General features: G+C 30.5%; 1 protein-coding gene across 1 annotated transcript; it reads right to left on the reverse strand.

Moving 5' to 3' along the window:
* Nucleotides 1-8873: 8873 nt before the first annotated feature.
* On the reverse strand, nucleotides 8874-10614 carry LOC112520192 (GATA transcription factor 12-like). Its single transcript, XM_025128492.1, has 2 exons — nucleotides 10297-10614; nucleotides 8874-9791 (listed from the first exon to the last, which is right to left on the reverse strand). The coding sequence occupies exons 1-2, from the start codon at nucleotides 10612-10614 to the stop codon at nucleotides 9057-9059; spliced, it is 1053 nt and encodes a 350-aa protein (XP_024984260.1). The 3' UTR covers nucleotides 8874-9056.
* Between the last annotated feature and the right edge of the window lie 3196 nt (nucleotides 10615-13810).

Below are 13810 nucleotides of genomic sequence, written 5' to 3' on the forward strand. Positions count from 1 at the left end.
CTTGCTAGACAAGGGAAGATGAGGTTTTTTCTTGATTTACTACAACATATGCTAACTGATGCTTGATGTGTATATAATACATATACATATATACATACATATATATATACTTTAGATGCTTAAGTTCTAGTAATGATTGTGATTATAGTTTCCACTTGTAATGTTTCTTCCTTTTTTTCCTTCTCCGGGCCAACCAAACCGAACAACGGTTGATGGGAGTATGTGGTTATAAGCAATGTAAACGCTAAAGATCGACTCATAATCGACACATCAGAAAGAGACATGTCAATCAAGATTTCAATTTTCCATTTTTATGGTCTGTTTTTGTAGCTAAAAGATTGACTCCATCTACATTCCCATCAAGGAAAAGTCTCATGATGGAACAAGTGTTTACATTGAGAATTCAAAAACAAAATCTCCCATAAGAAAAAGTCTCATGATATATCAAGTGTTTACACTAAGAATTCAGTTTATTAAAATAAAGGAAATTTGTAGTTGACTAAGATGTGTGGTGTTTTTTTTAGCAGCTTCTTGAGTCTCAGTTTTTATTTCACTCCTGATTTATAAGATGTGGTGTTGGAATTTGAAATCTGAATCAATTAAACTGTTTATTTTTGTAAACAATGCATGTATTTACAATAATGGCGATGATGAGAATATCCAAAGCTATTATGTTGGTGATTGTCATCCATACCCCTTAAAAGAAGGGAGAAAGTTAGCTAACATGATGAACAAGAAACAAAGGCTCTTTAGTTTTTACGAACTGGTCATTAAAGTCAGGCATGTCGGTTGTTAGATCCGTTGTAGCTTCATAGATATTGCTACTTTTTCGAAAACCTTGGAAGACATTGGCAACCATTGCAAGAGTTGCAAATAAGAGATGCTATGGCAACATACAACCCCCCCCCCCCCCCCCGGGATGGCGTCCTTCAAGAGTGCCAAGTCATCTTGCTTCGCATACGAAGATTAAGTTTTAACTTAAATTAGTAGAACAAATGCTATCTAATGCTTGATATATATATATACATATATATATATATATATATATATGCACACATACAGACACACATACATACCACACACACATGTACATATATAACTTCAATTATGTAATGTTTCTTCCCTCTTTCCTTCGCAAGAGCCAGCATGTTGATGATGATTAATGTGTGGAGGTAGGGCTGTAAAGGAACCGAACGAACACGGACGGAGGCTTATTCATGTTCGTTCATTTAACTTAACCGAACAAACGAACGAACACGAACAGTAAACGAACGAAAATCTTTGTGTACGTGTTCGTTCGTTTAGAAATAAGGTGTGTTCGTTAACATGCTAAACAAACGTAAACGAATGAACATAAACGAACGGGCTAAACGAACATACACGAACGAGCTAAACGAACATAAATAAATATTATTTGAATTCAAAATAAATAAATAAAAGATTATATATTAAATTTAATATATAAACGAACATAAACGAACGAATATAAATGAACGTAAACGAACGGTAAATGAACGAACGAGACTCTTGTTTATGTTCGTTTAACTAAACGAACAAAAAAAAATTGTTCATGTTCGTTCATTTATTAAATAAATGAATATAAACGAACTTTCCGCCGAACGGTTCGCTGAACGTTCGGTTCGTTTACAGCCCTATGTGGAGTTCTTTGAAAGCATGAAGCCATGAAAACATAATATTTATTGGGCCTTATCAAATATCAATGGATCTCCACTTTGGGCTTTCTACTAACTACTAAGCCCCCCAAACTGAAAAATGGGCCAATGGGCCTAAACCATAAAAAGCTGTCTTATAACTTCTAATTTGAAACTTAGTCTACAACTCTACACTACAAATCAGGTAAGTGAACATCAAGTTACACTTCTCTACCGGATGAATATAGTAAAGACCAAGAATCTTACCCGGTAAAAGTAAGACAAGGACCAAGAGTCTTACCCGGATGACTCTTACCACGATAAGTGCTTACCAGGTAAATTATTGCATAGGATACTGTTTTGGTGGACTAATATCTTACCCGGTAAGTAAATGATAGTGTTAAATTTTACCGATAAGCGCTTACCGAGTAAGTGTTTGGTAAACGGCCCCTAAAACTGAAAATTATGCAAAAATATATACTTCAAACAACTTTAAATAGAAAACATTGGAATTTTAAAGAGTAATATATAAGTTATCGGAAAACAAATAAAAAGGTAGAAGGCAAGTAATTGGGAGCATGGATGATGATGGATGGTTGTGGAAGGGGACATATCCTTTCATTCAACATGGGAGTGTCCACCATGCATGGATGCCCATCTATCTTTTCCCCATGTATTTTTGTTTCATAAGTTGTTTATTTACCTCTTAATAGTTTTATTAAAAGATAAATTTTGTTTGATAAAATTTTTTTGTCTCTTTATGGTTTTAAAACCTTCTAAATGATTTTGTATCTTAGGTCTCCCTTAACCATTCAGTGTCATATTTCATTGTAAACAATTACCAAACAGTTATATTTCATTTTGCATTACATCATGAAAACTTCTTAATCATTCTGATCACTTAATTATTCAGCACCAAACCATTCAACAACTGTCAGACAACTCCTTAGAAAAACTTGTATTGTTGTAATAAAATTTTAAGTTATAGATTATAACATAATGTTAATTAAAGAATTATTATTAATACAATCAGAAACTATGCAGAAACAAGTGTATATTTGTGTTGAGCAGATTCATATACTGATTAATAATACAAAGTTGTTTTTAATTTTTCTTTATTTATCGTAAAGTTACGACCAATATAACGTATAATTACTTTTTTTATGTCATTTATATTTAAATTATACATTTACAATGTAATACATGTATATTATTAAGGTATTTTTTTTTTCTTTATAAATACATTGACCGTCAACGATGCATAAATGACTATAGTGACAACTCGTATTTCTTTTTTTATTTATTTATTGTTATTATCTTGAAGATAATTTAAAAAATAGACTTTTTATATAATTTACACCTTATTTATAAAAATGCTTCTATAATTTTCTTTTACTTATATACATTTATTTTTTAATTAAATTAATTTTGTTTATGACTAAATATGTATCTTTTTAATGTCAGAATCAGATCAATTATATAATAAAAATGTAAAAAGTAAGTTTTGATGTTAATTTGCATCAATGTAATTTTTATTTTAATATATAATTTTTGTATTTTATTAATTATATGATAATATTATTAGCTACAGTTTCAATGGTTAGATTAGTGATCCTCATGATGGATATTGCATGAACATGCATTGATGCTTGCTGGTGCTTGCAGAAATACGCAGCAGTAGTAGTTATTTATTAATTATTTTCTAAATATTCGTACTTATTATATTAATTTAATAAAATTTAATTAATATTTACCAGCCTATGGATCAGCGATGTCTAGGATCGAGCATACACTACTACGAGCATCTTCAACTGTTTACGGATTACTTCATTTCCAATTAAAAAATGAATTTTATTGGTTATTTTCAAAACATTATAATAATAATATTTTCATATTTATAAAAATAAAAACATATTAATTTTCTAAACCTATGCTCATTTGTTGAAATGAATATGCGCATGTATGAAGACGGTTTTTTAAATCAAACAGTTAATTAATAAACGATTCAGATTAATGAAATTTTTGTGTCATGTTTTTACAGGATATGTTGAACGAATGAGTGTTATGTATGACGTATGTGGGATGATAAGTCAAAGTCGGGATGATGGTATATATATGTGTGTGTTATAAGTCTACAAATATTGTACACGGATCATTTTGAAACTCTATATATCTATATGTGGTATCGTATACCAAAAAGATGTTAAAATATGTATGTACAAAGTATTTATATATTTTTTAATTGTACCATGTGGCTTTAAGTGTGGTACATCTACTTTGTGTACCCTATGAGACCAACCAAATAAATAAAACTTCTCCATTATCCTAAAATAAATATTTTTATTAAAAATATTGAAATTTATGAAGAAAAAAAAAAGGAAAAAATTATGACCAAATAAATAAAAATATCGTTTGAAGTAAATATGCGTATTTTATACTCCTGCCATCACATTAACCAGTTTTAATTAAATTACGAAACATAGACTATTTATCATAAACGAAAATTTAAGAAGAAAAAAACTTTAATTTATAAAAATTAGAAGAATAATAAGATTAATTTAATCATAAAAAATATAAATATGTAATCAATAAATATTTTACTAATAATGAATAGTTCCAAAAATATAAAACTACAATTACTAGTTTTATCGATTTTAACATTAAATAATTAATAATTTTCATTTCAATAAATAATTTACGGTATAATTACCGCAAAATAGATGACGTCATTTTATATTACTTTAACATTCTTTGTAAAAATTTCTTCATTTATCATTATTTTTTTTGTGAATCTTCTTCACGGAAATCGACACAGCTTTCGTATTAATATATATTATTTTAAATTATCTTGATAAATAAAATATATATTTTTTTATTCACTTCTTTACATATCAAAGGTTATTATAACATAAGTAACAATTAGCATCGCATTGGATAATGTACCATCATCATACGATATACAATAAGTATGTATATATATATATATAGAAATTGATTATATGTTATTTTTTTATTTGAAAATATTTTTTTGGTATATTATTACTGGTATAGTTTATTAGTTTTGATAGTTTTCTTGATTTATTCTATTAAATATTTTGTACATTTAATAATTAGTTAATAATTTTTATTTTAATTAAACATTATTATTTTCAGAATTACTTATTTTAATCATGGTAAAAGAGATTCTACTAAGGGAAATTTGTAGCATTACAAATGGAAAATTCAAAATGTAACAAATTAGAACAATACATTAGGTAGATATCTCAAAACATTAATTACTCTACGTTTTTAAACAAAAGTAATAGGTAGGAAAAAGAAAAACAAGAAATGGGATGGATTGATGCAAAAATGCTTTGGTGAGTTTGGTATGAAAATTGATATTCTTTCATTTGTATTGATTTAATTTGATCAACTACAAACTATTAGCTAAACTTTGTGTTCTTTACTCATCTAATCAAGTAGAGTAAATTGTACATATTATCGTATAAGTATAAAGGGGGGTGTATATATATATATAGAGGTTGGTTCAAATAGAAACCAACCATATGGTACAAACTATGGAAACCGATCTTGATCAATCACATTCTTTCTTCACTTTAGGTTCAAATCTAAATTATAAATTAATGADAAVRGTAATTTGGTAATTCAWCCTTTTTGTAACCCCCAATAATTAATTGGGAGTTACAAATCTTAAAAGATGCATCTAATTGTTCATTGTCTAAGTGTACAAGATTTTCATTTCGTTCAAGATACATGGAGAATCCTATTGTAAAAGAATGTCAGAATAATGAAGACGATAAACGCTTGCAGTCTATGTTCATATCTGCACACATGCACAACGATCCTTGATTTTGAAAATGTTCATATATGTGCATCTCTTGCAGTCTATGTTCATATCTACACACATGCACAACGATCCTTGATTTTGAAAATGTTCATATATGTGCATCTCTTGCAGTCTATGTTCATATATGTTTACCATATGAATAACTTGTTTTCATTGAAAGACACAATCGTTGTTCACACGAACCCGTGACGATGTCATATGGTATGACATTGAAAAACATCACACCATATGAACATAATATTTACATTGTAAGACACAGATGCTGTTCACACGAGCATAGGGCCGACATGTGAACATGAGTTGTGAATATGTTCATAATCGATCGTAGGTTACAAACGGTTGGAGAATATCGGGTTCACGATGCGTGAGGATTTATTACCAAAATACCCTGTGAACAATTGTTCATAAGCAGCCCAATTAATTTAATGATTAATTGATTATTTTTTAATACTCATTTAATAATGACCGTTTGACCAATTTACCCTTTGAACAATTGTTCATACACATATCAATTAATACATTAATTAAATTATTGTTTATTTAATCTCATTTAATAATAACCGTTTGATGATAAAATGAACGATAAAATCGGTTCACATAGTTTGTACCATATGGTTGGTTTCTATTTGAACCAACCCTTATATATATATATATATATATATATATATATATTAAATATATTAAATATCATATATTTTATACTAACTAATGTATGAAGTATATTGTTTTTAGATAAAAAAGTAAAACGGTCAAAATACCCCTAGTTTAACTAGAGCTAAGTTAACATAGTTAGGTTAAGGGAGCCAATTCGTAATAAAAGTGAAACTACAATGATGATGCTTGTAATTTTTTTCGTTTAGAGGACTTAAGTTAAATTTTCGTATAACTATAAGGACGAAATTTGTAATTTACTCTTTAAACGCTTGTTCACTAAAGGTTGTATTTTTGTATCTTCTAAAAACCCGAGACAACATGCATGAGATCAAATCATCGCGGTTAACCCATAGATGAAAGAATTAGGTAATATGAATTACAAATTGATACTCAAAACTATTGTTGATTAATTACGATATTTGGTATTTTAATTCTCTTAGGGTTCATTTACTGAAACACTTACATTGATAAGTGTTTACCAGTTCAATTACCTTATCGGATGAATGAAACCGAGAATCTAACCCAGTAAGAGGGAAACAAAGATTGAAAACCTTATCCAGTAAGTGAAGGTGACGACTCTGTAGAATAAATATCTCTTGAATAGAATACAAAGATGAACATAGCAAGCTTATTCGAAAGCCAAATCATGACTTTTATTCAAATCAAAAACAACTACAGGCTTCTATAGCCATTACAGAGAGAGAAAGCTACAAATAAAAAGCCAAAAAATCTGGAACAAACAAAGAAGAAATCAAAACCTATCTAAGTAGACGTGACCCTCCAGAAAAGCTGAAGAGTCAGTCTTTATTGTTCAAAGCATAGAAGACTTGTACTTTGCTGAACTATCTACACAACACAAAGTCCAACAATCCCTCCTTTAAGTTGGACACCATTGTGTATCACCTTACCTTCGATATCTTAACTAGACCCAGTGACCCTCGAAATTTCACAAATTGTTCCTTCTTCGAGGGTTTAGTCATAACATCAACAATTTGATCCCGAGTACTGCAGTAGCTCAGCTGCACTGTTCCATGACTCACCAGGTCTCTTGAAAAATGAAACTTGATGTCGATGTGTCTGCTCTTACCATGAAACACATGATGGTTTGAAAGTTGGATGGTTGAGCTATTGTCACACTGAATTATGTTGCATCCTCTTGTAGAGTATCCCTAGCTCAATAGTGCCTTGAATATATCTCAGAATCCTCTTCGTTGCACACCAATGTTCTTCAGTAGGAGATTCCATATATCTGCTAATCAAGTTCAAGGTGTAAGTAATGTCGACCCTCGTTGTAGTTAAATACATGAGACTCCCAACAATCTACTTGAACTTGGTAGAATCAACCATTGTTCCCTCCTTGTTATTGAAATTCTCGTTCCTGACATAATTGGATTTCCGACAAAATTGTTGTTCTCCATACCAAACCTTCCCAAAATTTTATTTGCTTACCTCCTCTGATAAATAAAGATTCTCTTGTTGTTCTGTAAGACTTTCATTACCATAAAATGTCTCATCTTGCCAAGATTGGACATATCGAACTCAGTCACAATAGAACTCTTGAACTCTTCACACAGCCTTCTACGACTGTTTCCTGTGTAGATCAAATCATCTACATATGAACTCACTATTAGTAACATACCTCTCTCCTCTCTCTTTTTTGTAAAAAGTGTTTACTGGATTATAATAAGCGTTTACCAGCAATCCAAAGTGATTGTCGAGAATGTTATCCTATAAGGTAAACAAGAGTGATGACTCTAATCGATAAGTGTCTAGTAAACAACCTCTTAACTAATTCAAAACCATTTACATTAATTAAATGTATTTCAAATAAAAACATGACCTATAAGAAATCAATGACACTTGAATATTTTAAATTTAAGGCAATTGCCCAATGCTTATTGGCGTAATTAGTAATTGCTAAACTTATATTCATCTTGAGGTTGATGGAGGCACATGATCACATGAATATTTTTCCTTTTATAATCCAATTTATTTTAAGATTTTCATAATTAAATTAAAAGTAATGCACATGGTAATCTTGGGTCGCGTGAGTAACTTTACAAAAAATAATTTATTAATTATAAAATCATATTCTGATTAAAACTTAGAGATTTTATTTTCATAAAATCTCAAAAAATTAACAATTTAATTGCAAGATTGATCCTAAACGTAAATAATACTATTCTACTGACAGAGAATATATATTTAATCTGTTTAATCAATACTTTATTAATTACAATTTTGATTCCACTTACGAAACAAATAATCTCTACATTAAGAATTAATTATTCTTAATATTTGAACCAAACCCAATAATTACATTAAACTATATAATAAATATCAAAAATGCTAATTATTATAATCATCGAAATTGAAATTTTATTAAATATAATTTGAGACACGAGAAATAACTGATAGATAATGAAATAGAACAATTCAATTACAGTTTAATTGAATGTTCTTAACAATTGAAATTTCTTCACGATAATCTAATTTTAATTTTCACCAAATTATCAAAAATAAATTCATTATTAAACTATTCTAAATATTGAAAATATGTACATTCCTTTGGTTAATTAATCCATTTTATGAATTTTTTTAGAATTTTTAAATCATATAAAATAGAAAACGAAAATGAAAATGAAAAGGTTAATATGGAAAATTGACTCAATGATTTGCCAAACTTTTGGCAAAATAAACTTAATTGACATTACAAGCTTCTAAATTTACCTCTCCTAAATTTCACTATTTTTTTCGAAATTTAAAAAATAATACAAAACTTCATAAGCTACGATTTAACCCTATGAAATTTTGGTTTGAAAGATTGCAAAAATCGACTAAAATAATTTTCAAGAACTAAAATAATCAGAAAGTTACGCCTTGTTCACCCTACACCGGACTTATTAGATAAGTTGTCGATAATCCGGACCAATGTGCTGATGAATTAGATAGTCGTCGGGTCCTTTTGGGACGTCGAACATCATATTCTGGTGATGGAAGAATGGTTGTGGGTGTGCTCTTTGCATCTCCTTTTGCCTCCTTAGCTCAAGGACCTTACGATGCGAATTTGAGTGTTTTGTTAGAACAAATGTTGGGCTTGCAGCTGGTCGATACTCAGGGACTAGTCGACCAGACTTGTAGCGAACCCCACAGGCGTTACACAGTGTTTTTGGACCTAATGGTCCAGTACGCCATTGAGGGGTTTTATCAGTGGCACAATGGAGACACTTCCGGCCTTCTCCATTATGGGACGCGTTCTCAAAGACCTCTTTTTTCTTCGGTGGGGCTTTCACGGTTTTCTTCCCAGTCGAAGTTGACACGATATCAGACTCAGACTCCGACGACATAGTCGCGGTAGGTCCGGTGGACGTTGGAGAGAGAACAAGGAGTCGGGAGGTCCAATTGCAAGGTGCGGCACGAGACCGCTTGGTTCGTGCCTTGCCTGGGACCGTCATGTCCGTGTTGAATATCGGGTTGGTGGTTCGGTTGTCAGTCTCGTGCTGGAATTGGTGCGTCTCGGATGGGTCGTCGGGTCGGGGTTTGACTCCGGATATCAGTTGAAGCTTCTCCATGTCTTCACTCGAAAACGATTCCTCCACAAAATTCGATAGCCATTCTAGCTCAGCCATATCATCATACTGTAAATACCACAAATTGAACTCTTTGAGTTCCCATAATTCATAAAATTACAACGACCTACTTTGTAAAAACATACTTTAAAACTTATATTTGTAATATATATATATATATATATATATATAAAATTAAACATTGTGCTCACTAGTCGCTACGAAAAGAAGTAAAGCGAAGCTTTCTTTTTCGAGAAGATCTCGCCAGTCACCACCAAAAAAGCTACTAATATAACGTGAACTTTAATTTTGTAACCATTTAACTTTAATTAATCTATATTTAATTAATTATCTTATTTTAATTTAATTAATTTTTACAAGCATAATGTTGTAAAAACCAAAAACTACAACAAAGTATAATCGTTATAAATATTGAGAAATTATTTAGTTATGATATAATTGTAGTTTTATGCAAATATAAATAGGGTTAGAGAAAATGCATGGCAGTAGTATGCATTAGTTAATTGTATGGTACAGCTGAGTAATGCGTTGAAGATTGGAATGAATGAATTACCGGAACACCAAGGTCGTGAGAGAATTGAGTGTCGGTGAAGGTCCGGCGAGCAACCTCTCCGGTGAAGTTAAGGTCGGTGGCACCACAGACGGAGGAGTTGCAGCTGTCGACAGCGGCGGCGCCGGTGGTAAGATTGGAAGAGTCGGTGGTGGTGTTGTTATTATTATTATAAGGGAGGAGGTGAATCTTATGATCATCATGATCATCAGGAAGGATTTCGTCGGTCGGAAAATTAAGAAGATCGTCGATGATGAAATGCTCGGTTTTGACGTCGGAGTGTCGTTTATCGAGGGTGAAGAATTGGGGAGGAGTTTCCATGAATTGGTGGGATGGAATTGGAATTGGGAAATGGAAATGGAAATGGGGAATAGTAACGTAGAAAAAGGGTATGTGTGTTAGAGAGAGGAAGTGTGTGGAGGAGGAGAGAGTTGAGGACTGAGGTTGAGAGTTTATTTGCGTTTGAAGGGGGCTGCCGGACACCTAAAAATATGGACCTTTTTTTGACGAAATGCAATTTTTTTAATTAATTAATTATTATTATTATATGCATTAAATTAATTAATATTAATTTAATATTTAAATAACAAAAAATGTGTATGCATACACGCTTCACGCTTGTATACATGATCACTAAACGTGTACAGGATCTAAGCTTCATTTTGAAGTTTTCATGTAAATTACGAAAATTTAAAATTTAAAGGTTTTGGTAAATGCATTTACCGTGAACGATAATTTGTGTATACTTTTCGTAACTTGAAAAATTAAAAGGCTATTTTTAATCTAGTTTTCAGATGTTTCGGGGTTTTAGTGGGTCTGGTTTGAAGGGAATCCGGTAATTTATAAGTGATTTTCATTTTCGACATATAAGAATGTAGTATGTGTTGGATCATCATGTATTTATCAATGTATCAGTTTTTTGTAAAAGATATATATTTATCTACTTTACCACTTATGGGTATTTTTTTAAGCATATAATATTTATATATGATAAATGTACAAATAAACTCACATACCCTTCTCACTTTTGGTAATCATGAGTGTTCGAACCAACTTGTGTACACCTCGACTAATTCATATGGTTCTGAAAATAGTCAGGAAAATCTCTAATAACCTTGCAGAACTTGAAATGATGACTTCTATGATCCCAAAAGACCAAACATTATTGACAGTTGAGTTATCGGTTGATTGTGTTTTAATTTAATTTATTGAAAACAAGATTTATATCTTTTGGTATAATTTAGTTGTAAATTTACATATTTATATGTCAATAATCATATTGATTTTGATCGATTTGTTAGCTCAATTTCTCTTATTAACGGGTGTTTATTTTTAATAAAAGAAATAATTCTTAAAATATTAAGGATTAAAAAACATGTATTAAATCCACGTAGGATAAGGATTAGGTGCTTACATCAGACAAAAGTGGGGCCAATGGTTGATGAAAACGATCCCTAGGAATGATGCCGAATAATTCTTGTAGTACTCACGTCCTCATTGGTAACTGTCCTTTGCATTTACTGCTTTTAATAACAAAAGTAAAAATATAATATTTTATTTTATTATAAAATCAGTTAAATAATAATTAACATTTTAAATAGCTTTTGATATTATCAAAAATTGTAATTAAATATCTAAATCATTTTTTATAACATCAACATTTAAAATAAAATTATAAATACTAATATCAAATAAGAAAATTAATAAATTCTATCAAAAAGTAAGAGAAAGAGTTCATATATTAATAATTAAAATAATCCAAATTTTTTTATTCAAAAATGTATATGTGAACAGATATAACAAATTATTCATATGATATGCATTTTCAAAGGAATTATTTTTAATTATTTAAATTAATTGTCTTTTTTTTTTTTACCTTTTCATGATATTTAGTATTGTTTTTATTAACCTGGATATCTAACCCGTTATGCGAGCCGACTAATCCTAGGACGACCACCTACTTTGCAGATAGCCCGGAGTCACCACATTTGAACCTCTGTGGCCACAAAAGAATTTTTATTTCTTCTTGGATTTGAACCTAATAACTCATGGTATTTTTGATCTTTGGAGTCAACTCAACCAAATCAGGCACCACGCTTATGGTTAAAAAGTAAGCAAAGATAAATATTTCTATTTGAACATCTCACTATAAATGTAAATTGGGAAATTAATAGAAATATTCATTTCCAGACTTTTATAAGTGAAGGGACCAAATATGAAAATTAGATAAAGGTGGCCACTTGCGAAAGTGTTGGGATAAATTTACAGATTTGGTTCATGTATTTACAGATCATACTAAAAAGTTCTTTTAAAAATTTTGACCTCTCTGTAAGTTGAGGAGTTGCTAATTATGAAGGTAATAATATTACTGAAATATTAAGGGGGTGTTTGGGATTGCTTATTTAAAACAACTTATGTTTTTTTGTAAAAGTGCTTATTAACTTATGTGGTATCAAACTGGAGTTTTGTAAAAAGTGTTTGGATTAGCTTACAGCGGTACCAAACTACAATAAGCTGATAAGTTGTTTTTTAGTGTTTGACAAATTTTGCTTATATCTGTAAAATGACCAAAAAAGACGGAGAGAATATTGATGTTGTTATATGGAGAAAGAAGAAGATTGAGATCGATGTTATCTGGAGGAAAAAAGATAGGTATAAAGGGTAATAGGGTTAAAATGGTAAACTGGTAATAAGCAGTTTTTCATAAGTCAGGACGGATTAACTTATCAAAAACTGCTTATTACCGGTTTGGCACCGGTATAAGCAGTTTTCTTTTTCTTATCCAAACACTATGTATTAGCTTATCACCGGTGTCAGACTGAAATAAGTCAATAAGCAGATAAAATAAGCAATCCCAAACACTCCCTAAAAAAGAAATTGGCTCATAAATGAATTTAAATGTTGAAAATGATTATTTTAATAATTTTTTCATGTAAATTTCAGTTAAAGTCAAATTAAAAATTAAAATATATTAAATGAAGAAGAAATATTATTATTAAAAAAAAAAAAAAGAGGAACGGAGTAATTTGTAGAAAAAGGGTGTGAGAATTAAGATTTAATTAAAATACAGTATATTTTTAATAAAAAATGATTTAATAAAAACCTAAACTGCAATAGAAATTTAAACAACAAATAAGTAGTCCAAAGAACATGTGATAGTGGGTTGAGGGGAGTGTCAGCCGAGCATGTGAGACCTTCACTCATGTTAAAAAGCCAAAAAGGCGGTGGTCAATGCCACGTGTTATCCTTTTATTGGATACAGGACGTGCTCTTTTTTTATCTTTAAGCAAATTTATTAACTTTGAATGGCAAAATTTCGTTTAGTTTTTCCTTTTCTCGAACGTGAGAGCACGTGTCATGCTACGGTCACGTGATTTGTGGTGGGATGCACGTCCATCGGTCACGTGGAAGTTGGTGAAGAGGGGGGATTTGTAGGTTGAATGGTTGATGGGGGTATGGAATGGGAATACTCATCTTGATGCATACGAAAAGAGTGAATTTAAAGCGTCTTTTTAAC

The sequence above is a fragment of the Cynara cardunculus genome (genome assembly GCF_001531365.2).
Source record: "Cynara cardunculus var. scolymus isolate 2C chromosome LG 10, CcrdV1, whole genome shotgun sequence".
In the NCBI taxonomy this organism is placed as follows: Eukaryota; Viridiplantae; Streptophyta; class Magnoliopsida; order Asterales; family Asteraceae; genus Cynara; species Cynara cardunculus.